At 57.3% G+C, this 26,062-nt stretch overlaps 1 protein-coding gene across 2 annotated transcripts in view; it reads left to right on the top strand.

The window, feature by feature from the left end:
- GSE1 (Gse1 coiled-coil protein) overlaps positions 1 to 26,062 on the top strand; it is a 400,693-nt gene that overhangs the window by 366,036 nt on the left and 8,595 nt on the right. Inside the window, exons 4-13 of one of the 2 annotated variants that reach the window (XM_016197171.2) lie at positions 10,343 to 10,542; positions 15,730 to 15,902; positions 16,390 to 16,587; positions 17,127 to 17,318; positions 17,703 to 18,019; positions 18,680 to 19,004; positions 21,756 to 22,369; positions 23,614 to 23,726; positions 24,034 to 24,304; positions 25,829 to 25,942. In XM_016197171.2, coding sequence (XP_016052657.2) covers positions 10,343 to 10,542; positions 15,730 to 15,902; positions 16,390 to 16,587; positions 17,127 to 17,318; positions 17,703 to 18,019; positions 18,680 to 19,004; positions 21,756 to 22,369; positions 23,614 to 23,726; positions 24,034 to 24,304; positions 25,829 to 25,942 — 2,517 coding nt within the window. Of the gene's footprint in view, positions 1 to 10,342; positions 10,543 to 15,726; positions 15,903 to 16,389; positions 16,588 to 17,126; positions 17,319 to 17,702; positions 18,020 to 18,679; positions 19,005 to 21,755; positions 22,370 to 23,613; positions 23,727 to 24,033; positions 24,305 to 25,828; positions 25,943 to 26,062 lie in introns of both variants that reach the window. The other variant, XM_087827100.1, reaches the window with a different exon arrangement.

The raw sequence follows: 26,062 nt of genomic DNA, 5'->3' as shown, positions 1-26,062 counted from the left end.
GATTGGGCAAATGCTCATCCCCCTTGAGCTTTAGTCGTCTTGTTTATACCATGAGGCTCCCTATGCCTCCGGCTTCGGGCACTCTTCAGGATGACAGTCCTGCTGCCCACGTTAGTCCTGGTCAAGGGCTGCTTGTTCAACAAGTAGGGATGGGAGACAGTTTCCAGCTGAGCTGCCAGGAGACCTGGGCCCAGGCGGATTCTGTTGCAGGCCTCTTAGACACCCTCTGGACTTAGTGCTAGCAGGCAGGGGGCCCACATCTGGAGCAGAGGAAGCAGGTACTCTGGGCGCCTCTCCCTGTCGTCTGCCTTGCCCCGAAGGTCCAAAACTTGGCATCTGGGTTCCAGGGCCTTTGGGAGCACCCAGGAAAAGTGTGCAGGAAGGAGCTGTGTCGATTCTTATGGGCTCTGCGGCCTCAGCTCAGTGGAACAGACATTTGCCCCGACCAGGGTGTGCTGGGGCGGGGGGGGGGGGTGTCTTCCGATTCTGGAATCTCCTCTTCCCAGGCCCTTTCTGCTACCTGGTTTTCAAACAGGAGAAAGTGCGAGGGGAGTGAGCTTAGAATTGATGGGCAGGGTGTCATTGGCCCAGGCAAGAGAACTACTGGGGCCTGGTTTCATGTCCACCTACTGTGGGCTGCTCTGTCCACTCAGGCAGTGTGGCTGCCAGCAGACCTTCCACATCCCTGCATACACACCCCTCTCACCCTCCGTGCCACGGAGACTCTGTGACCACTTCTGAGCAGCAGGCTGCAACAGCCCTGCCAGTATTATGAGGCCTGGCTGCCTGGGTCCACGGTGCACCAACCAGCTGAAGAGCGGATGCCCAAAGGGGGCAGCAAGCTGAGCGCTCTGCCCGGGCCCACTGAGGCCCCAGACCAGACCAGACCAGACCAGACAGCCCAGGCAGGCTACAGAGCACCCTGGAAGCAGCTCACATAGCAGGAACCTGAGCTGGAATCGAGGCTTGGGGGGGTCTCCTCAGAGCCAACGAGAAGTCCCTGAGGCAGAATTTGCCCAGCAGCTCCCTGCTTTGGCTGTCTTCTCTAAGAGCGTTCCAGAAGGCAAAGAAATGGGGCTGGCGTGGCTTTCAAAGCTGCACATGGGAGGATGCTGGTTCCGCCTGGGCTGAGTCACGCTGAGTGTCAGGGCTTCATCAAGCAGCTGTGTCCACTCCTGGCCTGCCGGGCTCAAGTCCTGGAGTGACACCCTGCATCTGTGGAGGGTACAGCAATGAAAGGGCACGCTTCCCTCCTTGCCAAGGCAGGTGGTGAAGAGGTCTGCAGATGTGGGACCACGTGTGGGCCTTGGGCGCACAGAGCAGGAGCTGTCTCGGTGGCCCTTTGTCTCCTCTCCAATGCCCTAGGCTGGCCTGGTGTCTGGTTTGAGTGATGGGCCAGCAGGCAGCCAGTGTGCCAGAAGCTGCTGGGCCTCGCCGGCTGGGAACAAAGTGTGCTGCTGGCAGGGGTCAGGCTCTGTGGCTGCAACCGGGGTGTATTGTGTGACGCCCTGGGAGGTGTCAGAAGAGGGAGTAGAGGGCTGAGCCACGCTGGCCTGAGCTTTTGTTATCAAAGCTTGGTATCTGCCCCGGCTTACTGATGTTATCCCCCTTGTTCAGCTGAGAAAGCTGAGGTGGGGGCTGGGGGCTCAATGTTCATGGGCCGTGGAGCAGTACTTGGACCTTAAGATGCTCTGATTCTTGAGTTTTGCTGTGCATGTGCCTGGGCCTCATCACTGTGTGTCTGGCTGTGGCGGCCACGAGCCATGGCAATGAACTCAGTTTGTGATTCTCCATCTGGTCAGCCCCAGTCGGAGCTTTGATTTGAAGACATGAGATGCTTAGTTCCCCTCTGGTACATCCTCTGGGTCACACTTTATGTCTGGTCCCCATTTTTCTCCCTGAGTCACCCTAGCTCTGACCTGGCCATCTCCATCTGTAGGTTGGCAGCCCAAGTTGGTTCATTGTACAGCTGGAGAAACTGAGGCTCGGGGAGGTCAGGTCGTAAGCTAAGGTCACATAGCTGGCGAGAATGTACCCTGTGCCCTTGCTGCTGCTGCTGCTTAGGGCTTTCCAAGTGGACTTGGAGAGCTAGAGTTAGGACCACAAGCCTGAGCGGATGATCTCAGCCAGGAAGGAGCCCCCTTGGCCCCTAGCCCCCTTCCTGCAGCAGTTCAGGGAGCACTCAGTAGTCTGTTCCTCCCTAGAGGGTGTAGGGAAGATACCAGGGTCAGCTTCTGGAAGCCTGGGGGCAGTGGGGCAAGGGACAGCATGCCCCAGCACCCCTGTTCTGTCTCTCCTTCCTAACCAGACACCACAGGGGGACTTTTGGTAGGCCTGGCAATGCCGAGGGTAGACTTGTTAACTTTTTAAGATATAATTCATGTGCCATAAAGTTCACCCTTTAAAGGAGTACAGTTCAGTGATTTTTAGTGCATTCAGGGTTGTGTAACCACCACAATTCTGGAACGTTTTTAGCATCCCTAAAGGAGAACCTGGACCCATTAGCAGTCATTCCCCACCCTGTCCTCCAGCCCCAGCCACCACGGGTGTGCTACACTGGGTGTTTTACCTCTGTGGGGTCACACAGCACATGCAACTGGCTTCTAGGCCTCTCCATTGGCACAGCGTGGCAATACAGGACTTCATGCCTCCTTGTGATAATCACCCTTGTGACTGGGTGGCACCACACCCCTGTTGTGGGCACATGAGGAGGCCGACCAGACCCATCAAGGGCTCTCCCTTCGTAATCACGGCAGTGACCGTTTATTGAGCACTGGCTGTGTACTGGTCTCCCCCCTTGTTCTCAGGTTACCCCTGGCCTCTGTTCTCTGTTTGTTGTGCTGGTGGACAAGACTGAGCTTCAAGCTTCCCAAATCTTGAGCAGCCCAGGGGCAGGTTGGAAACTCTGAGGACTTGTGTCCCAGGACATTGCAACCTGCTGTTTCTCCCACCAGGGCCAGGCCTCTTGTCTCTGAAACCCCCCGACAATGGAGTGAAGGGCCTTCATACCCCCAGAGGTGCTGGCATCTCAACATCTGGGGATTGAGGTGGCCCAGGACCCCATGGTTGACTCCCAACAGCCTCATCCCCGTGGGCAGAGGTCCCACCTGGAGCCCGAGCAGCTTCGAGACCTGCACAGGGAAGTAGTGGGAGAGGGGACACTACAGGCCCCTTGCCGGGCCCCTACCCCCTCAGGCCCCATGGAAAGCTAGACTGACTGTGGCTTTGTCAGCTACAGGCTGCCCCAGTTCCTGTCCTTGCCTGGAGTGCATCCTGCTCACCTTTGACCCTCTCCACACTACACCCCTCCTGCACTGTGAAAGTGTCACCTTATTTTGAGCTATTGACCAAGCTGTCCCCTCTGCTTCTCCAGCTAATGTCGTTCCTCATGTTTCCCAAGGGTGCAGTTTAAAAATTCAGTTCAGAGGCCGTAATCCTCTGCCCTAATGTCTGCTCTACCCAGAAGAAGGCAAGAGAAAGGCTGAGGAGGGTTGGCCCTCAGCGGGAAGTTTTATCTTTCCTGAGGCTCCCAAATGCATATTCTTCTCATTGCAGCAAAACCGGACTGGTTGGTCCCCTGTGGCCAGTGTGGCTGGGCGTCAGTCCCTGGGGGCCGGATGCCTGCTGCACCTGGACCGCTTGACCCTTTACCCACCCTGGGGCCAGTGCTTATCGGGCTATTAGCGATCCTGGTTCACGTCCTGGCTGTGTGACCCTGCCCATGTCGCCTTACCTCTGTGAGCTTCTGTCTTTTCTCAAGGATGAGGATGATATCTCTACTTCATAGATTTTGATGATTTCGCAAGAACACAACAGCGCCAGGCACAGCAGCTGTGTGCCATGAACGAGGGCCACCAATGCCACCGCCTCTCTACCCTGACCACTGCCACTCCCCACCACTAATACCACCGCCATCTCCTCTGCCCCCCTACCTTCCCACCCTCCAGAAGCCCAGCCAGGGCTTGAGAGCCCTCCCTGAGAGGGACCTGGGAAGGAGAGTGCTTCCCTGGGTGGGGCGTGCTCCTGGACACTGGCAGCTGTGCACCAGCTCTTGGACTGGCTGAATTGGGCCTGACTTTGGGAGGGAGAAAACCTGCCCATCTGGGCTGGGGTCAGCCATTGCCACCACAACTGCTCTTGTCTGTGCCACCGGTGTGGGGTATGTCCAGGTCCAGGGCGGCCTCTGTCCATCACCAAGTCCCTTGTCTTTACTCCTTGGGAGAAAGGGGGCTCAAGGAGTGACCAGGCCCACACCACGTACTGGAAGGAGCCTCGGGCTTCAGGTTTGGGTCCGAATCCCAAGTTTGGGTATGACAGTGCGCCCATGGGACCTTTTTTCAGTGACAGGCTAGGGGCCCCCACCTTGAACTAAGGTGTCATGCAGGCATTGCCCCTGGCATTTGTCATCAACTGCTGGAGCCCATCCCTCATTACCCTGTCCATCAAAGTGATGTCCCTCTGGCCTCTCGACTTTTCCTCCACTTGGAAGCTGCTAGGCCAGTTCCAGCCTTGGCCTGGCCTCCCCTCCCTGCCAGTCCTCCTACCAGAACCTCTTCTGGACAGACTCTGCCCTCCCCATAGGTGTCTGAAGCCCCAGTTTGGGGCCTTGGAATGAGTCCTAGCCTTAGGAGTCCTAGACCCATTGTCACAGGTCGTGGCCCCTCTGAGCCTCCCCGCTTCCTCCAGAGCTTGCAGGGCATGTTGGGCATGTCCCAAATCATCCCGTGGGCTTGGGGGGGCTTCTTGAGCGACTGAGTGAGGGTGTGAGACGGTTCGTTCACACTTCATACCTGCCTAGCCCTGGCTGGGGTCTGACAGCTGTGCGCCCTGCCCTAGGAACCTCCTGAGCCTGACCCTTCCCCTCTGCACCCCCACAGAGGGCGAGTCTGGTAGCCTGCGTCCCCGCTGCCCCGAGCGTGACAGGGCAGGGGCTGCTGCCAGGCAGCCGCTCTCACAAGCTGTGTGGCAATCTGCTCGCCTCCGTGGTGCAGCAGGCGCCTCCCGTGGGGCCGCAGTGCCCGTCTGCTGAGAGGCGGGGCTGCAGAGCACAGAGCCCGAGGTGTCCTCAGCCACTGGGGGAAGATGCTCGAGACACCCAGGGTCACATCAGACCAATCCTAATTCTGATCCACTCTTGTCCCTGCGTGTTCCTCCTGCCTCTTGCAGAGGCTGATGGTCATGCCACATGGTTCTTCAACCCATGCAGAGTGCCCAGGGGCTCGGCTGTGCGGGGTGGGGTCTCCTCAGGTAGCTGTGGCCTGGGGGCCTTCTTTGTGGCTAGGTGCTGGACTAGGTGGAGGGAGCAAGGGTGGACTCTGAAGCCATGTGGGCCCATTCAAATCCTATGTCCAGTCCTCCAGTAGAGCATGTCTGGCATGTGACATTGCCACCCTGAGCCCTGTGGGACAGCTAAGCAGCCTTACCAAGCTGGCATCTGCACAGACCACAGGCACCATTTTTGTCTCCTGTGAGAGAAACGACCAAGCTACCCTGGCTTTCTTTAGATCAGACACAAGGAGGTTGACAAAGGTGGTGATGGTGGCAGCTGGACTTGAATTTCTAGCTCTCGTTCAGGTCCAGAGCCCTGAACACTGGGTCCCCAGCCAGCTTCCTTCCCCGGCGTCTGTTGGCTGCCTGCCTCATCTTTTCACTGGCTTTGCAAGCGGGTCTGGTTACGATCATGCCCCTGGAACTGCCTGGAACCAAGGTCCTATCCCTGAGTCCCAGGGAGGCTGGGGAGCGTCCCTCCCTCTGTTTCAGTTTGGAGGTGTACCTCTGCCTGCCAGCCTGCCTATCACGCAGCCTGCGTGAGCGAGGGTGGTCCTGTTCTGCCACCTGAAATCGGCCTCTTTCAAAGGCAGCGACAAAGCAAACGAGGGGAGAAAAATTCCGCCTGGCACTCCAGCCATGTGTGTGTGTCAGCCGTGTGCGGCTGGCAGGCTTGGCGAGGCGGCATCTCCCTGTGGGTGTCTGCAGCCCCATCTGTGTCGGCACAGGTGTGAGCTCCAGCAGGGGTGCCCTCTGTGCCTCTCCCTTCTCTTCTGTCTGCCGGGTTGGGGTTCTGGAGGCAGGTGGGCAAGGGAGGCAGGACCTGGGGGAAAATGAGCCCCTGGGAAGGGGCAGCAGGCATGCCTGGGAGCTGAGCACCCGGCAAGATGGGAGGGAAGGTAGGGTGGGCACCGTGGAAGTGACCAGAGCAGTGGACTGGTGGGTGATACCCAGCCCTGATATTAAGAGCATGAGGCCTCCCCTGGCCATGATGATGCAACAGTGATTTCCTTGTCACCCTGTAAAGCCCCAGGGTCCGCTGGTGCCAGCCAGAGTCATGGTGTCCCCAGGGTTATGATGGTCTGACAAAGTTCTCACTGCCCAAGGTCGGCTCATACCAATTCAGGATGACCTGGGACAGAACAAAAGAAGAAAAAGGGAGCGGAGGAGGCCGGGTGAAGAGAGCACAGAGGGTCTGCTGGGCTCCCTCCCACCCAGACTGTGGGTCTCAGAGGGGAGCCTGTGCTGGGGCGAAGTTCAGCTGGGAAGGGACCCCTGCCGCTCTGTTGCTGGCTGGTAAATCCATAGCAACCATCTCCTGCTGGCATCGGAGCTGTCCATGCAGTGCTGCCCCGTCCAGCCCTGCAGGCCTCTCAGGATGATCTCCCAAGGGTCCTTTTTTAGAGAAATGCATCAGATGGTCACCGTCTTTTCCTCTGTTCTGTCACTCCCCCAAGCTAGGCAGTGGCCTGACTCCATGCAGGGACAAGTCCAGGGTGGACAAGAGCTGTTTGGTGTGACTGTGACCAGTCCTTTCCCTCTGCACTCCACAGTGTCCCAGGCAAGGGTGATCCTGTCGCAACACAGGGGTCCTTGTTCGGGGCGTGCAGTTGGTGCTTAATGTTTGTGTAGCTGGTTCGGTGCACGTCTAGGAGAGCTGACAGGGCTGCTGCAGTCTTGCAGTTTTATCTTCAGGCCTCACTCCCCGCCCCTTGCAGTATCTTTGGGGTCTCAGCTGTTAATTACATGTGCCCAGGCGGCCTTGGGCGCTAATCCTCGAAGTCAGACAACAGAGGTGACACTGAGCGCTCTGCCTCTTGTCATCTCCAATCCGCACGCGTCCACTGACTCCTGCCGCATGCCTCCAGTTAATTACAGCGATCACGGCCCTGCCGCTGCCGCCGCCGCCTTGAGAACGAGGGTCGCGCTGCCGCTCGCTAATTGGCGGGTGCGGGGTCGGGGATCGATGGCGTGCTCGGGCTGGCTGCTGACAGCCGGCCCCGAGGGATTAGGCACTAATTGTGGATGGCCTCCCAGGTGCGCCCCCCAAGTTCCCTCATTCTTAGAGGGGAGGCTAATCCGGAGGCTAATGATGCAGGGCGGTGAGCAGGAAGGAGCGCGGGGGCAGAGCCAGGTGGCCTGAGTCTCCCTGGCCGTTCCGCAGCCCTCCGGGCTGTCAGGTGCTCCTGTTCCTAAGGGGGGGGCATAGGCGCCTCCCTCTGTGAAGCCCAGAAGCGAGTGCAGGGTGGGGCTCAAGGTTTCTGCTCTCATCTTCCCCAAGCCCCGCAGGACCAGAGCCCATCTGGCCCTTGACCCCAACTTGGCCTCCGGACAGCTGCAGTCTCTGCCTTGATGGGTGGGGCTCTTGGTGTGTTGAATTTCTTTACTTTTTTGGCTTCAGAGTATGAATATCCACCCTCCCTCTACTCACAGACAGAGTTTAGACAGGGCCGCCCAGAGTACAAACTGGGCACACAGTAGGTCCTTTAGGCAGCCAAGCACCTGAGGCTGAGTGACATGAGTTTTATTTATGAGCAGTGGTCTCATCAGCACCACTCACAAGTAGCCACAAGGTGACATACCTAACTGTCCATTGATGATGGTAGATCAACAAAACGGGGTCCCTTTATACAACGGAATATTATTCAGCCCTGAAAACGAATGCAGTCCTGGCACAAGTTACAGATGGGTGAACCGTAAAAATATCATGCTGAGTGAGAGAAGCTGGACACAGAAGGCTGCATGTCATGTATGGTCCCATTTACATGAAATGTCCAGAATAGGTAAATCTATGGAGGCAGGCGGCAGATTGGTAGTTGCCAGGGGCTGGGAGGAGGGGAGAGAGTGCTCATGAGTACAGGGTTTCTTTTTGGGGTGAAGAGAACATCCTAGAACTGATTGCGGTGATGGTAGCACAGTTGTGAATATACTAAAAACCACTGAATTGCAAGCTCTGGTATGGGCAAGTTCTGTGGGGTGGGAGGCATACCTCAATAATGATGCCACCGATCAGATGGGTAGAAATTCCATGGAAATTCCTTTTTTTTTAAGAGAAAAATTCCTGGTATTTTTTTTCAAAAATTTAAAATGGGGCTTTTATCAAAATCTAAATACCTACAGAAAAGTGCACAGACCATAGCATCCAGTGGGACAGGTTTGCAGAGTGAACCACAGATGGGAAACAGTGAGGCCCCAGCGCTCTCTGCTCCCCTCCCCCGCCCCCAGCAGGTACAACTGTCAGCATTCTGAGCCCCCCCTGCGTTCGTCTTCACTAGGTGGTGGTGCCGGTGGTGTTGCCGTGACTCACCATGTGCCTGTAGCTCTGGCTGCTTCCTGCCCCATCCTGACACCACCTTGTAGCTGCTGGTGGGCCTCGGGGTAGTTTCAGGTCAGCAGCTGCCAGGATCCCTGGCGGTGACTTTGGTGGACGCCAGCCCTGTTTTGCCGGGTACAGACCCAGGAGTAGGATGCCAGGCTAGGCCCTGGGTAGATAACAGAGCCCGAGGAGACACAGACAGTTTCCCGAAGTTGCCCAAACCTGGGTGAGAGTCTGGGTGCCATGCCCTCCCTGGTTTACCACCAGGACTTCCCTCCATCGACTGTTAGAGTGGACGGCAGCCCACTGGTCCCTCAGAGCCACTGGGTCAGTCCCTAGCCAGCGCCACTCCCACGGTGCTGCTAAAACTGGCTTCCTAGCTGGGTCTCAATGACATGGGAGGCCCCAGCTTGTTTCAGAGCCTCAGAGCTTCCCCACAGGTAAGCAAGGCCTGTCCTTTCCTCTGCTGTTGGCTGTCCCCCGGCGTTATGGCATCTGACCAGGAGGCTGGGAGCTTGCCTCTGTGGGTGGGTGGCAGAGCTGGGATCTAGACCCAGTGCTTAGTTTCGGAGGTTGGCCCAGCCGACTGGGGGTTGCAAAATTTTAGGGTGTGGGCTGTGGTTGGTCCATGAGTCCTCACTGCCCACCTGGCCAGGCACTGACAGTTGGGAGCTGGGAGTAAGGGACACCTGGCCTCAGCGTTGTTCCCGGGGTCACTGAGCAGAATGTGGCAGGCAGCTTTTGGGGCACAGACACTGGGTTGGGTTAGATCCGGCTGGGCTGGGTGTCTCCCCATAGGGCTGCCCTCTACAGTTGTGTGTGGTGTTCAGTCCTAGGGAGCTACATGGAAGAGGCGTAAGGGAGCATCTGCCATGTCTTTATCCATGGGGCCTCGGTGTCTCCACTCCCACCTCGTGGTCACACCACTGAGGCCAACTTGGCTGGTCAGGACCTCTGGGTCAGAAGGGCATGGACCACAGTAATTCCTTCATCTCAGTGGTGCTTTGGCTGCTGAGATGGTCTCAGAGGGCACATGAGCTATAGGCCACCCTTTGAGCAAAGGCTTATTTTTGGTAATACGAGAGTGACCACTTGATGATGTGGAGACGAGTGTCCTGGGACTGACACAAGTTCTGAACAAAATTCAGGGAGGATGCCTGCAAGGTGACGGAATTCTCCTTCTGGAAGGGGAGGTCTGTGCTAACATCTGCTTCTGCCACCTCCCCAGGGCTCCGGGTGCCCCAAGTGGGGCTCCTAGAGACAAAAGGTGCCCAATTGGACCCCTTTGTAGGGGTTTGTGTTTGTCCCTTGAGTCTGGGAGTGAGAGGGGTGTCTTTAGGCTGCTACTCAGGACTGTCAGCAGCAGCCTCCATGACAGCTTCACCCAGACCAAGGCTGGCACCCTGAGTCCATATGAAAAGCATTCAGGTGACAGGTCTACACCCCTGTCCAGCAGAGCACACAGCCGCCCAAGTTCATACATACCCCTGTGACTGTGCAGTTGGGCTGCCTGCATGTACAGTGCCAGTGGTGGGGCAGGGTGTGCCCGTCACCTGCCTGGTGCCTGGCACTTAGTTGAATCTTTGCAGTGATGTGATAAAATTTGGGGGTCCCCTATTTGGCCTGCATTGGACACAGGGCCCTGGGTGCTGTTCATGGCTCTCAGATGAGGTCTGGGTCTGGAATGGGGACCAGGGAGCATGAGCCAAACACTGAGCCATCTGAATCCACAACTAAGGCTCTGTCCTTCTCTTGCAGGGTCTTCACTGAGCAGCGAGTCGTCCCCTGTGTCCTCTCCAGCCACCAACCACAGCTCCCCTGCCAGCACACCCAAGCGCGTGCCCATGGGCCCCATCATTGTCCCCCCTGGGGGCCACAGCGTCCCTAGCACACCGCCTGTGGTGACCATCGCCCCTACCAAGACCGTCAATGGCGTCTGGAGGAGCGAGAGCCGGCAGGTGAGTGCCGGGGTGCGTGGTAGAGCCGAGTGTGACCACAGGCCACAGGTATGGGGAGTGTGGCCTTTCACAGTGAAGGACTGGAGTTTGGGGTTCAGATCCCCCTCCTAAACTCGTGCTCTCCTGGGCCTCTTTCGTCTCTGACGACAGCACCTACCAGGAGGGTCTATGCAAAGTAAGTACTTTCATAGATGTCATTTATCTCTGGCTGCCACCACCAAGCACCACAATCAGGGCGCTTACGGCTATCCCCACAGTTCTGGAGGCTGGAAGTCTGAGATCAAGTTGTTTGAAGGGCTGGGCTGTCCTGAGGCCTCTCTCCTTGGACTGTAGACAGCCGTCTTCTCGCTGTGTCTTCGCCTGGTCTCCCTTCTGTGCACGGCTGTGTCCTGATCTATCCTTATAAGGACACCAGTCACATTTAGGACCCACCCTGATGACTTCATTTAACCTAATCACCTCTTTAAAGGCTCTGTGTTCAAATACGGTCACATTCTGGGGTCCTAAAAGTTGCAGCTTCAACGTGAATTGGGGGGTGGGGGGGCATAACATAATTCCACCGAAACCCCATGTAAAATGCTTAAAGTGGTGTTTGCACAAGCACTTAATAAACAATAGCTGTTATTATTACCTATTGCTCAAACAAGGAATTGAGACGGGCAAAGCCAGCCCACATGTTCACATCACATCAATTGTCACATCAGTTTTATGTAACTGTTGACGCCTGCCGAGGGGGGCCCTTCCCAACACTTGATGTCCCTGTGCCTGGCTGCTGCCCGGTGACTTGCCAGTGCAAAAGGAGCTGGTAGCCCTGGGAGCGGCCGCTCCTTTGCACCACCGGAGCTGACCCCTCCCACCTCCACTCCCCCCACACCTGGTGCTCCCGCCGGGCCGAGGAGCCCTTCCTAATTAAGAACACTGTCACTACGCTTCTCCTGGATTTTTCTGCCAAGTTCCCTGAGGGATGGCACCACTTGGAAATACTAATTAAACCTCAGAGAAGGCGGAGGGGGAGGGGGAACTCCCACCTCACCCCATCTCAGCTCTGCTCTGTTGGCTGGGAGTGGGCATCAGTGCCATCACTCAGGGTCTGTCTTTTTTTCTGCCCAGAGGGGTGGGGGGGTTCAGTCAGGCAGGGGGTGTCCTAGGGTGAGGGAACCCAGTGGGGATCCCTGGAAACATCTGTGGCCTAGGACCCACCTGGATATGACCGTAACTTGACCCCACATTAGAGGCGACAAACCCTCCTGGATTGTCACCTGGCAAGGTCCCCTGTGCCTGTGCTTGCCTAGAAGCTGCTGCCTTGGTTTGTATTCTCTGCCCTGTGTGCACTTCAGAGACTAGAGGGGCAGGGCAGGGCCCGGTAGGTGGATTCTGGCCAGAGGGGGTCGGAGCTGCCCCCTAGTCCTGGTTTGAGGGAGGACAGGGGGTCTTTCCCAGAGTCTCCTACCTCTGGAGAGGACTGTCCCCCTCACTGTCAGCAACCTGGCTGTCAGCCTTGACCTCGGGGCCCAGCTACCTGGCTCAGACAGCTGCGGCTCCTTGCCTTTCCCCTAACTCACTTGGGTCCAGGTGGTTTCTGAGTCCTGCTTTGTCTCTGGCTGGTGACAGCAGCCACAGCCCAAATTGCCCCCTTTGCTCCCACCCAAGATTGGTTTCTTCCCTGCCCACCAGGACCCAGGATGCCCTGTAAACAGTCCCCTCCTGCTGCAGGCCTCCTCCCCAGCTCCTCGCCCAGAAACATTTGCTAACCCCAGAGAGAGGGCCGGGCCATAGATCTGCTCCAGCCATTGGCGGTTAATGAAACACTAATGCCACCAGGGAGGGCGGGAGGAAGGGAGCTGGATTAGCAGTTGATGTATGGCTCATCAGCTCAGCACAAAGGCTCAGTGGGGAATTTAATCCTTCTGGGGGGGCTCAGGGAGAGGCTTGAGAGCAGGAGAGGGGGCGCTTCCTAAAGTGGTAGCCCAGGACTCATGGGGGGCCCTCCTGCATGGCGGGGCTTGGGGGGCTCTAGGGCCCCTTCACTGGGGTCACCGAGATTTCCCAGGTAGTCGGAGCTTCGAAAGGACAGATGAGATGAAAAATAGTCTATTTTAAAGCTAACAGGGCATGTCCTGTCTGTCTGACTGGAAACCTCTCTAATCACCAGAGAATGAAGGATTTTCCTCCCTCCCCGCCTCCCCCTCATTCGTCTTTCTTTCATCACTACAGCTGCGCCTGCAGCCACGCAGCCGCGGCGGAGACATAAAAAGCTGCCCACAGATGCTCCTCGGTGCGTGCCTGGCCGCCGGGGACAGCAGCGGGAGCCCGGCCGGCGCTGTTGGGGTGTCTTGGGGTGGCTGGCTGAGCCTCCTAGGCCTCGCCTGGGTTGGGGACTGCTGCCTGGGCCCATCCCACCCTGGGCAGCCCTTGTGCACCCTCCGGGCTGGACTGACCTCATTCCCAGGTGCCTGTCACAAGCTTAGCAAGGCACCAGCCAGACAGAAGGCACGTGGGTCTGGCCCGCTGAACCCCCTCCTGCCACCTCCCCCCCATGGCCTCTCCAACTCCTTGTTTGTCTCGGCCAGGCTGGGACAAGGTGCCATCTGGCCCAGCTGCTTTCAGCAGGGCTTTGTCCCACCGAGGGAAGGAGGCGGCTTTACACCATGGTGGCTCCAGTGCAGGGTGGGCCACTGGAGCTGGTTGGTGTGGGGCCGTGGTACCTCCTCCTGACAGTTGTTCGCACTTGGGCCGGCCTGGCCCTGTGCCCGGCGGGGTAAGGGTGTAAGGGGGAGCCAGCAAGCCCCAACCTAGAGGTAGGCCCTCAGCGGCAGTGTGGACGGGGGAGTGGGGATAACTACAGGCTTGGCGGTGCACTGGTGCGTGTGAGCCTCCCCCGACCCCCACTCCCTCACACGTTACCCACTTCCCATCTGCACCTGTGCACCATAATCGCTGCTCTATGGGCTGGCACTGTGATTGGCACATTTGACAGATGGGGAAACTGAGGCATGGGGCAGCTATATAAGGGAGTCATCTAGGGTTGTCCAGGACTGGGCAGGGACCATCTCCTAAGATGACCTTGGGGCACCCCCTACTGTCCACATAGGCAACTGGAGGACCCCAAGGCCAGGTGCCAGCCCCTGTATAGAAGTTTCTGGAAAACTGGGAGGCAAGAGTTGTGGGCTCTGACTCTGACCCAGAGCATTGGTGCGTGTGTGTGTCCTATCCTTGACACCCACCATGTGAACACCCTTCTGGGAAGGACAAGTTCGAGTTTGTGAACCCGCGAGGACCTCGCGCTGAGTGGAGGGGCCCTCCCAGCATGTGGGAAGGGAACAGATGTTGCTGCTCATTAGGGATTCCAATCAGCAGCCTGTCTCCTTCAATTAATTACCGCTGATGTGTCTTCCGGAGGGCTGAGGTGCACAGCGGCTGCCTGGCCCGAGCGTATTTGGTGAATGTGCCTGATGGGTGGAACGGCCCTTCTCCGTGAGCCTCCGCCGCCTGCCAGTGGCCTGCTCTGCACTGTCCCGTGGGCGAGCATGAAGGTGGATGGGCCGCTGCTGCGATCTTTCCCTCAGTGTACACACAGGGAGTTAGATAAGTTGGGGACTCTGACATCTCCATCTCCTGGGAGAGCAGCAGCTAGAGGAACAGGCAGCTAGGTGTCTCCTTGGGGGTCAGGCCTCAGCCCTAGGGCCTGGCCCTCAGGTCCAGGCATGCCACCACATGTCCAGTGGTCATTCCTGGACGTGCTCCTCAGCCTGCCAATTCAGCAGGATAGGGTCACGGCCTCCCTCATTTTCGGGGTGTTTGGCATTTTGTAGCAAGGTGGAAACACCGTGAATTTGGGGTAGATGAACTTGGGCTTGTGCCCTGGGAGTGCCACCTGCTTTCTCCGAGCCCTGGTTGCTGTCTGATCAGTAGTGGTCAGACCTGACATTGTGCAGATTGGCCAAGGGAAGAAAGGCCTGGCTAGGAAACTGACTTGGAAGTATGTGGTTGCAGCTCAGGGTAGGCCTGGAGTGGAGGCGAGAGGGGCTATTGTAATGGTGGAACCCTCCCAGATGGCGGGTGCTCCAGAATCCAGAGCGAGAGCCCTCTGGCTACTCTTAATGCTCCCTGAGCCTTGCTACGTGGCTGCCTTTCAGCCACATAAATGACAAGAACAGTCAGAATCTCCCGATGGTACAGTTTCTTGGAGCTGGACACTTTGTGGATGGGCATGTGGAACGTCCCTCTGTGTGGCTTGGGTGGCATGCCTGTCCTTGGTTCTGGCAGAGGCCTCTTGCTTCCCCTTCATGCCCTGGGCCAGCCCCTTCTCTGAGTCACTGGGCTCCACCTTCCCGGCCAGGCCCCAGACTCTTCTCTGTCCAGGAGTCCGGGGCAGGTGGGGCTGCAGCCCACAATCATCTCCCCCGTGTGCGCGAAGGTGTCCCCAGACAGGTCCGGCCAGTTGAGGCCCTGCAGCTGCCTGTTCTGGTTGGTGCCAGGGCCACCCCAAGGGTTGGCTGGGGGCAGACTGGTATGTTGAGCTCCAGGGCAGCGCCAGCATCTTGAGGCTGAGTCACTCTGTGGGCACCTCGGGTCAAGGTATCTGTGATACAGGCTCGCAGCTGTCAGCACAGTTGACGCCTCGGCCCCTGGGGGATGCCTGTGAGCATCTGGAGATCAGTGGGCAGGGCCCCGTGATTCTGTTCCGCCTGCTGCTGAGCAGCGCTCACTTCCTGCTGGGGGGTGGGGGTGCTGAGACCAGCATCTTCTAACTCCTCGAGTTTGGGTTCTGAGCTAATGTGACCTTGTGGGAAAGCCGTGCTGGAAGCGCGTGGGTGTTTGTGCAGGATGAGGGGCCCCTGCTCTCTGCTATGTCCCCTCACGGACACTGGGTACTCTTGACCCCAGCAATGCTGGAGGGAGGCTCTTTCCTTCCCCACTGCACCAAGGAGGGGATGGCCCCCCTGGTGGGTTTCAGTCCAGACTTGTCTCTCACCAGGACCCATGTTCTCCCTTCTAACCACTCTGCCTCCAGTGCCACATGTACCTCCGATTTGGGTGGAAAACCTTATGGGAAGGACATTTCTAAAACATGCACTAAACCTGTGGCTTTTCCGTATCTGAAGGAAGACCGGCCCCATCCTTGTGGGCAGCTCTCCCTCGCCCACCCTGCCCCCACCCTGACCCACTGCTCTTTGTCGCCAGCAGGACACCAGCTCTCGGGGCAGCAGCAGTGGTCGAGAACGCCTCATTGTGGAGCCCCCGCTGCCCCAGGAGAAGGCAGGGGGCCCGGCCATCCCCTCCCACCTACTCAGCACCCCCTATCCCTTCGGCATCTCCCCCAGCTCAGTTGTGCAGGACTCCCGATTCCCACCACTCAAGTAAGTCTTCAGATTAGGTTTGGGACAGGCACAAGTGCTCGGGGTCTGGGTCCCTGCGGCTGAGCCGGCAGCCGGGAGCCTGCAGCAGCTGAGGCTGAGGGCTGCCAGATGGTGGCTTAGCCCTAGGCCCGCAGCTCGTCTGCGCCTGCTGTCCGTTTCCACGCTGAAATGATGGCTGGCTCTCCCGTTCTCCCTAAACCCCTGTCCTGGTTCCTGGGGCTGGGGGTCCCTCTCGGCTGCAGATAGCAGACGTGTGCCTGTTGGTGAGGACAGCGAGGGGCCGTGCAGGCGAGGAGCAGCGGCTGCCCACCTCTGTGCCCCGGGCTTCCTGCCAGTACCAGCATCTCGTTAGTGAGAGCTGGAACCTATCCCCAGACACTCGTCCTTCTGAGAGCGGTGGTGGCAGGGGGAGTGTGGGGAGGCTGACCCATTTCCCAGCCTTCAACAGGCGCTCCACTCACCTCCATTTCTCTGTGCCCGCCTGCAGCCTCCAGCGGCCTGTGCACCACGTGGTGCCCCCCAGCACAGTGACCGAGGACTACCTGAGGAGCTTCCGGCCCTACCACACCACCGAGGACCTCCGCATGTCCTCCCTACCTCCCCTCGGCCTGGACCCTGCCACCGCCGCTGCCTACTACCACCCCAGCTACCTGGCCCCACACCCCTTCCCCCACCCGGCCTTCAGGTGAGTTTTCAGAGAATGCCTTACGCAGCCCCCACCGAGTCGCCAGGGTTACTCCACATGCCCTCCTGTTCAGGCGCTGGTCTGCTCGTGGCAAAACGGAGCCTGGCCAGGAATGTGGGGACCATGGGGGCCCGACTCCCAGTGAGAGCTTGCAGCAGCCTCCCAACCTTCCACATTAGCCATTAGCAGCCTGCCCTGGTAGAAATCCCCCGTGTCTGAGCTGTCATTTTCCCACTTCCTCCCTTTGTTGTTGGCTCCGCTGGCAGGACTGTTGATAAACAGCACCAGGTTTCACGTGGGAGAGGGACTCCCTTGCTGTGTGATCGCCCCCGTGGAGATGTGCGGTCTTGCTCTGTGTAGAAGCTTCCTGAGTCTGAGCCTACGGGGCTGTATGTTGGCGTCCAGGGGCCTCTGTCAGCAAGGGGCTTTGTGGCTGGCCGTGCGTGTGGCCTCAACTGGGCCTTGGTGGAGGCTATAGGACCAGGTCCCACCTTTTTCCCTTTAACGCTGGTGTTCACTGGCCTGTCTTCTTGGCACAGAATGGACGATTCCTACTGCCTGTCTGCCCTGCGGTCCCCCTTCTACCCCATCCCCACCCCCGGCTCCCTGCCTCCGCTGCACCCGTCGGCCATGCATCTTCACCTCTCTGGGGTCCGCTACCCCCCCGAGCTGTCCCACTCGTCCCTGGCAGCGCTGCACTCGGAGCGGATGTCCAGCCTTAGCGCCGAGAGGTAAGTCATGCCCCGGGCCGGCCCGCTCTCTCTCCTCCCCCGGCCCCCATGGCAAAGCGGAGAAAAGCCTTTGTGCTGGGGGCTCCTCAGCCACTGCTGTCTGCAGCCTACTCACCTGTAAATGGGACAGTGGCAGCTGATGCTTCTCGGCGATGGTTGGAATCGCCACCTCCCAGCATAAGCTTTCAGTGAGGCTTAGGGAGTTAGTACACAGCTTGTTTTACAGACTTTGAGTTTCTAATGCCCATCATTCGGGTTAGAATGTGGGTTTTCCACCGAAACCCTGGGCTTGGCTGTCAGTTTCTCACTCCGGGAGGTCTTGTTAGGGGACTGTCCCTGGCTCCCGGTCACAGTGAGCTCAGGCCCCCTTTCCGCCCCCCACAGGATGCAGATGGATGAGGAGCTGCGGCGGGAGCGGGAGCGCGAGCGGGAACGGGAAGCCGACCGTGAGCGGGAGAAGGAGCGAGAGCGGGAGCGGGAGAAGGAGCGGGAGCGGGAGAAGGAGCTGGAGCGAGAGCGGGAGAAGGAGCGGGAGCGGGAGCTGGAGCGCCAGCGGGAGCAGCGGGCCCGAGAGAAGGAACTGCTGGCCGCCAAGGCGCTGGAGCCCGCCTTCCTGCCCGTGGCTGAGCTGCACGGGCTACGCGGCCACACCACGGAGGAGCGGGTCAAGTCCTCGGAGCAGCTCACCCCAACCCGAGCAGGTAGGTCCCCGGGAGGGACAGACCTAGGCCCCCCGGGCGGGGGCTGGCGTGCTGGCTGGTGTCTTCGACTGAGCTCTCTGAGGCACAGGCCTGATCCTGTAGCTTCTGCCAACTCCACGGTATAGATCCCACCAGCTATAAACCTGAGGCCACTGGACAGAGTTGGGAAGAGGTGCTCAGTGACACACAGTACAGATTCAGCAGACATAGCTGACCTCAAGAATATTCACAGTAATGCAGCGTAGCAAAAGGATTAGGAAGTGATGAGCTTTGAGAATTTTTTACCTTTGCTTTTAACATTTTATTTCATTGTAAGTATATGTATCTAATTTTCAATAAGGATTTATTTAATAACTGGCTTGCATGAATTTCTAAAAATGTAATAGTCTGCTCTTGTGAGCCAGTGTGTGCCTGCCAGCACCCCACTTGAGGTCGGTTGCCCCTGGGCTGGGCCGGAGCAGCACCTGCCGGCAGCCACATTTCCCTTGGGACAAGGCATGCTTCCCAAAAGCATCCATGAGGCCCCTTCTGGTTGTCTTGGTCCTGGCTGTGGGGTGGCTGCTCTCTGGGCAATCGGGCAAGAGATAAAGAGGCAGGAGGGAGCTGGGCCCGGCGTGCTGGGATCCTGCTGGGATGTGACGGCCTTTCTCCCCCCCACAGAGAAGCTGAAGGACGCAGGCCTGCAAGCGCCCAAGCCGGTGCAGCACCCCTTGCACCCAGCACCCACCCCCCATCACACCATGCCCAGCCTTCTCTCCAACCATGGCCTCTTCTCTCTGCCGGGCAGCAGCGCCGCCACGGCCCTGCTCATCCAGCGCACCAATGAGGAGGAGAAGTGGCTGGCCCGGCAGCGGCGACTGCGACAGGAGAAGGAGGACCGGCAGTCGCAGGTGTCAGAGTTCCGGCAGCAGGTGCTAGAGCAGCACCTGGACATGGGCCGGCCCCCTGTGCCCACGGAGCCCGAGCACAGGCCCGAGAGTGCCAGGTAGGGTCACCGGGTCAGGGTGCATGGGAGAGCATTCGTCACACTCAGATTTGTCTCTAGTCAGCCAGTGTTTATTGAGCACCTGTGGTTTGCCCAGCTTCCTGCTGAGTGTCTTCACTTACTGCGTTTCATTTTCACGGTCTAACTGCCCACAAGGAAAGAGACTCTGAGAAGGGAGAGGAGGTGCTCAGAGGCACGCCATTCCTAGGGAACAAAGCCCACCAACCCAGTGTCCAGAGCCGGGGCCCTCCCCATGCAGCCCAGCTGTGTCTGCAACGGGACATGCATGGCATGTGACAAGTATGGGGGAGAAGCTGTAATTTATCATTATAGGCTGTTCTATCTCCCTCTGTTTTTAAGCCCAAACTTTAATGAGAAAGGGACCACCTTTAATTTTTAAGTAGAAAGTTAACTTTATTGCTTTTGTAATAAAACATATACCCATTTTCTGGGCCCATTATAAAAGAATTCTCCAGAAGGCACTTTGGCCTATCTCTGGGCCCCCCGGCTGCCGACACTTGCTTGTGACCTTGACCCCAGCGCCCCCTTCTCATGGCTGCCCCATGGGCCTCCCTGCTTCTACCTGTTGTTCTGGCACCTTACTCCCCATCTCTCCAGGGCTCATTCCAAAGGCCAGGCTGAGACCCTCAGCCAAACCTCCAGAGCTCTGCCGGGGCCTGGCTTGGGGACTCAGGGACACTGGACACTGCTTCCCTTCTCTGGGCCTCAGTTTCCTCAGCAGTGCACAAAGGTTGGGCAGGAAGATTTCTGAGTGTCTTTCTAGCTCTTGATATCCACCGTGCTGCCCTGGAATAAGAAGCACTTGGGTGTCTGGGCATTTAAAATGTCCATTTGCTCCCTCCCTCTTTCCACCAGTTTTTGGCTGACTGATGGGTTTTCTTACTGTGTCCTGGGCTTGGCTGGCCCATCCAGCAGCCCTGCCTTGGCGTCCATTGTTGAGTAGGTCTGAGAGGGGATTCGGGTGGCCAGTTGGCTGTGACTGGGAGTGAGCTTTAGGCAGCCCCCCCTCCCCCCAGGTCTTCCAGCAGTGTCAGGCCTGCTCTCTGCTGCTGATTGTCCCTCTGCTTCTCTCAGCTTACCCTGAGGCCACACAGAGGCTTAGTCTTATCTGTTTGTGAGCTGCTCTCTGCTCCTCTAACTCCCCTCGTGCCCAGGGGACTGGGAGAGCAGGCAGCACAGGTCCACATCTGATAAAATCCGGAGCTCTGATTCCCTCGGGCATATCCCAGCCCGGCCCAGCTTCCTGGTGCAGCAGTCAGGGCTCCAGCAGGGGTGACCTCCACCTCAGGGCCTAGCAGCGCTGTGCAGGCCTCAGGTGTGGGGGGGAGGGAAACGGCTCCCAGCTCTCACCTGGCCTCCGTGGTCCCCACTGCAGCAGGTGGCACGCTCAGCCTTACAACAGCATGAATTTGACATTCTGACCTGCCCATGTGCTCCGAGCTAGAAAACCATTCAGTGCTTGGCTCCCGTGCTTGAAATATTTATTCTGCTAACAAGCTTTATTCCTTTGTTGTTTATTTAAGGACACATAGCTCTCTGTGGTTCCCTTTGTACTCTGCCGATCAGATGCTGTGGTACAGGGCTATCTCCTAGCCTGAGTCCCGTCCCGGGAAAACTAGGAGGAGCCTTCTTGGCTGTGGTTAAATGTCTCCTTCCTTGGCCAGGCCTGGAGACCGGAGCCTGGTCATGTACCTGCAGTGCCCTCTGCCTCTTCCCCTTCCATCCCCTCAGACTTCGCCCTGGTCACCTGGGCAGCATAGCTCTTCCCTTAAAAAATACTTTGAAAAAACAACACCCAAAAATAGCTTTTTGTTGAATCTTGTTTAAATGCATTAAGGAGAGAGTAGTTTGGGACTGTGTGGCGAAGTGGCGGGTCTGATGGACATCCTGATCAGACCCCCAGCACAGCTGCTGCTTTGGGGCCACGTGGGGCTGCTGCAGTTCTGACGGGGACCACTGGGGGTCAGCAGTGGCACAGGCCCACCCTGGCTGTGAGGGTCCTGCATCCAGTCCCGTCATCCAGTCCTGTCATGTGTGTGTCCCCCACCCCCTCCCGGTGTCACTGGGCTTCACAGGCCCTGGAAGTTGGTCTCTTCTGTCTGCAAAGACAGTGTGGAGAGCGGAGTTAGGGCCACCTTGAAGGCAGCCAGCCTACCCTCTGTTATCTGCCCACTGCTTGGCATATCTGGAGGTGGGTACCAGCGGCAGGGCCACCCACCCCTTTGGCGCCAGAGTCCTATCTTTATTATCTATGCAGTGGGACTCCTGTGGAAAACAGATGAGCATCTGTCATAGGGATTCAGGAACTGGTGGAACTGAATGAGCTATTGTAAGTTTTGGGTGAGAAACTGGATAGAAAGAGGGTCTGACCTGGGCCTGAGACCGTCTCTGTGCCCTCAGCAAGCAGTGACCACCCCCAGCCTCCGTGTCCTCTCAAAAGCAGGTCTCCACATACTTGCCTCGAGTTGTTTGAAGAGGAAGTGGAGTCATGTGAAATGGCCAGCACTCAGGTGAGGAGTGGAAGCTGCGTCCTTCCCTCCAGTCCCTGATCAAGTGGCTTAGAGAAGGAGGCCTTCACACCCCTCTAGCGCCTGGCTTGCAAAGGGGGCTCCCTTCTGGGCCATTTCTGAAGCTGCCTCTTACACCCAGGCCCAGCCTGGGAGGCCCATGGATGGGTGGCTGGCATGCCCATTCTTTCATGAGTGACTGCTTGGTCTGCTTACTCTCTAGGCCGGGACCAAACCGTCATGAGCCAGGCAGCCGAGACCCCCCACAGCACTTTGGAGGGCCCCCGCCCCTCATCTCACCCAAGCCCCAGCACCACTCCGTGCCCACAGCCCTCTGGAACCCAGTGTCCCTGATGGACAGCACCTTGGAGACACGGCGGGCCCCTGAGAGCCACCCTCTGCACAGCCACCCTGCCCCATTTGAGCCCAGCCGCCAGGCAGCTGTCCCATTGGTGAAGGTGGAACGGATCTACTGCCCAGAAAAGGCGGAGGAGGGACCCCGGAAGCGTGAGGCCACCCCCCTGGACAAGTACCAGCCACCACCACGGGAGGCAGGGAGCCTAGAGCACCAGGCCTTTCCTCACGGGCCTGGGCCCTTCCTGGCTGAGCTTGAGAAGTCCACCCAGACCATCCTGGGCCAGCAGCGGGCCTCCCTCACCCAGCCAACCCCCTTTGGGGAACTCACTGGACCCCTAAAGCCAGGCTCGCCCTACCGGTCCCCGGCACCACGGGTCTCTGACCCCACCTACATCTACGATGAGTTCCTGCAGCAGCGCCGAAGGCTGGTCAGCAAGCTGGACCTGGAAGAGCGCAGGCGGCGAGAGGCCCAGGAGAAAGGTATGGACTCCCTGGGTGGCCCCTGACCTCTCGGGACTAGGGAGCAGTAGTGCCAGCCACTTGGCCCCTCCTACCACCTCTGCCTCCAGCTCTGGGAGTTTTAGCAGCTCAAGAGAGCAAGGCAACTGGCTTCTGCGTAGCTACTTGACACCTGCTGGGGAGACAGACCGTCCTACCAAAATGCACATTGTCCCAAAAAGCCAAAACAAAGTCTGTCTGTAAAGATGGTTCCACAGAAATGCATGATTAATAAATGATGAACAGAGGCTAATAAGACAGTTTTAAATATTAATAGTGCATCATAATGGGAGGAGGGCATTGAGAGACTGGGCTTGGGCCCAGCAGGGGCTCTGTACACAGGGCTGCCATCATTAGTTGCAGGCAGGCCTGGGCAGGGGCAAGGGCAGGTCTGGCCACCTCTGTCCTCCTGTGGGGTGGAGGGACTCAGCAGCTCCCTGGGTTCAGCAAAGAGCCAAGAACAGGTAAGCAGTCCCAGGGTGAGAATGACTGTCCCTACCTGCCACCCCCATATGACCAGGAGGGATCAGGGACCCAGACCAGTTTCTTTTCTGCGGGAAACTTGGGTCCTGTGCAGTGCTGAATTCAGTCTTAGATAGAAGCTGGGGCCAAGGCCAAGTCTTCCTGGGTTGTTGGTCTAGGCTAGACTTAGGGCACAAGAAGGACTTTTCCTCTATTCACCTTGTAAAGGAAGAGTGGGGAGTCCCTGGTGCCCTTGGGTGCAGGGAATCTGCTGCTGTTCTCTGCACATTTGAGTTTGCATGCAAGCTTAGTGCTTTTGAGACAACATGATCTGAGTGCCTGTCCCCTCCTGGGTAATGGACCCAGATGGCCACAGCAGGAGTGAGCGGATGTGCACAGTCTTGGGTTGTCATGGATACGGCCGCAGGCCTGTGTGACGTGACAAATAGTCCCCTGCTGGGGATGTGTGTCAGCCCAGGGACTGCCTGGCCACTTGTGGGGTGGAGGGACTCAGGCTAAGGGTCCAGGGGCTATGGGTCCAGGCTAAGCCTGGCACCTGCCTCGTGCTCCTGCCTGCCATCCTTATGAAAAAGCTCTAGGACTGGAGGTTGATGTACATTTTTACCTGGTTGAGTGGAATCAAGGTTTTGGGGTACAAAAAGAGGCCAATAGGGCCTGGCCTGATGGTTGGGTCTGCCCCCATGTCCATCCACTAGAGAACCAAGTGTTCTTGCCCAGCTAAATACATCTATTATTGTCATCAGGATACTACTACGACCTGGATGACTCCTATGATGAGAGTGACGAAGAGGAGGTCAGAGCCCATCTCCGCTGCGTGGCCGAGCAGCCACCCCTCAAACTGGATACGTCCTCCGAGGTATCTGGGGTCTCATCACTGCTGTGTCAGGCTATAGGCTGGGCTTCTGGTGCCACATCAGCACCTACCTCTTGTCTTTTTCCCACTGTCCCAGTAGACTCCACATTTGCTGGGATCTCCCTGCACTCCTCCAGTCCCCACTGACTGCAGGTGTCTAGGCATGCTGTGAGGGTCCCCTTCCTCCGAGGCCCAGCACAGAGTTGGCCATAGTACACTGGCTTTGAGGACCCCAGGAGGGACCCATGGAACAGTGGAATCACACCATTGCTGGTGATTTCAAACTCATTTGTTTTCTTTCCCAATCTAGAAGCTAGAGTTTTTGCAACTTTTTGGCTTGACCACCCAACAGCAGAAGGAGGAACTGCTGACCCAGAAGCGGAGGAAGCGGCGACGGATGCTGAGAGAGAGAAGCCCATCTCCCCCGACAATTCAGAACAAGCGGCAGACACCTTCACCGAGACTGGCACTGTTCACCCGCTATAGTCCTGATGAGATGAACAACAGCCCCAACTTCGAAGAGAAAAGGAAGTTCCTGACCATCTTCAACCTGACCCACATCAGTGCCGAGAAGAGGAAAGGTAGGCCTCACCTGGGCCTTTTGGGGGTGAGGCTCACTAGAAGCTTCTGAAGAAGCAGGTGGGGTTCATAGACTCCTGGGGATATCAGGGACTCAAGTTCCAGGTGGAATCTGAAAACACTTTGGCCCTGGGGCTCTCTTAATTCCTTTTGGCTCCTCAAGGAAGCAGCAGTGCCTCTGCTTTCACAGACTTGCCCCCGTATCTCTGCTGCCTTCTATCTGAAAATCCAATTGTCCCACTTGAAGCCTGTTTTCTCATTTCATCGGGGATGGAAAAGAAGACTTGCTAGTGTTTGTTCTGTATGTAAAGCTGCTCTTTACACTTGTCACTTGAGAAGGCAGGTTTAGCGACCCTCCTGGGCACGAGGCACAGGTGTACCACCTGTGGCAGAGCACTCCAGGCTCCATGGTAGGGGTGTTTCCTCTTGCTGGGCCGCTGATATGGTCCACTGGGCTCTGTGTTCTGATGGCAGGCAGCTTAGGTGGTCTGTGGCCAACAGGCAGAGCCGACACACATTGTGAGTGGGTGGCTTGCCCTGAAAGGTACTTCCAGATCAGCCGTGTTGGGGCTGACTCTTGGGGCTGGAATACATAGCACTGAAGACATGGTGTGGTCTGAACACTTTCTGGGGATGTCCACTTCCTTGGTCTGCCCGTCACACTCGCTTAGTGCCGGGATATTGGTTGATGTGAGAACTTGGCATGTCTAGGGTGCTCATTTGCACACCTCCAAGTCCCCGTTGCTGACACCTGGTCACCTCTGGAAGGAAGTCAAAAAGGGAAAAGTGTGTGTTGGTCATGTAGTTGCTTCATTATTCGGGTGTAGCATTTTACTTTAACCAGTAGGTTGGAACTCTTGCTTTCACCTAGAAGAGCCAGTGATATGTTGATAACCAGCACAAATCCCTGGGAACATGCATAGTTCTGTTCATAAAAAGTGTCTTTTCACCTAATTCCTAGAGGTAGCCACCGGTAATATGGCCATTTAGGTCTCGGCAAAAAGTGCCACTGCAACAGGAACTCATGGCATCGAACACAGAAGTCTCTTCCTTTTCAGTAAATGGCAACCATCACAGGAATTGCGCTCATGTGCCAGGAGGAGTGGAGAGAAGAGAATGCACCGGGAAGCAGCCTGTGCTTCCAGAGGTGCTGCGTGATCTTCAGGTTGTTTCCTTGTGTTGGGGCCAATATTTTTGTCTTTTAAATAAGAATGCATCCTCAGAAGTCACCTTGGAAGATCATAGCTACCCATTATTTCGTATAGCTGTCATCACCATATACATACACAGCTATTTTTGGAACACATCTGAAATGTTACGTAGCAAAAGTTGAGAGGAATCTCGGCTCACTCTAACATGAAAGTTCTTCCTCCTTTAAACACCACCTTTCCCTGTGGTGCCTGCTTTGTGTTTTTCTTGGTTTAAAGGACTCGTACCTGCCAGTCACAGCCTGGGCTAGAATCCTGCTCCCCTTCCCTCTCAAATGATGCAACTATCTTGTTAATCTCAGGCTGCTTTTCTCATAGACAAAGAGAAACTTGTTGAAATGCTCCATGCCATGAAGCAGAAGGCACTGTCAGCAGCAGTGGCAGACTCACTCAGAAACTCTCCGAGGGACAGTCCTGCTGTTTCCCTGAGCGGTAAGGCCCAGGGCGGGAAGAACCATCTGCCACTGCCCAGGACTGTCCTGGGGGGCTGCCCAGGGTCAGAAGCGACTGCTCAAGGTCTTCATCATGAATCTTTCCTCCTGGAGACAGGAT

The sequence above is a fragment of the Miniopterus natalensis genome, chromosome 18, assembly GCF_054644295.1.
Source record: "Miniopterus natalensis isolate mMinNat1 chromosome 18, mMinNat1.hap1, whole genome shotgun sequence".
NCBI classification, from domain to species: Eukaryota; Metazoa; Chordata; class Mammalia; order Chiroptera; family Miniopteridae; genus Miniopterus; species Miniopterus natalensis.
This window is presented reverse-complemented; position numbering and strand designations above follow the sequence as displayed.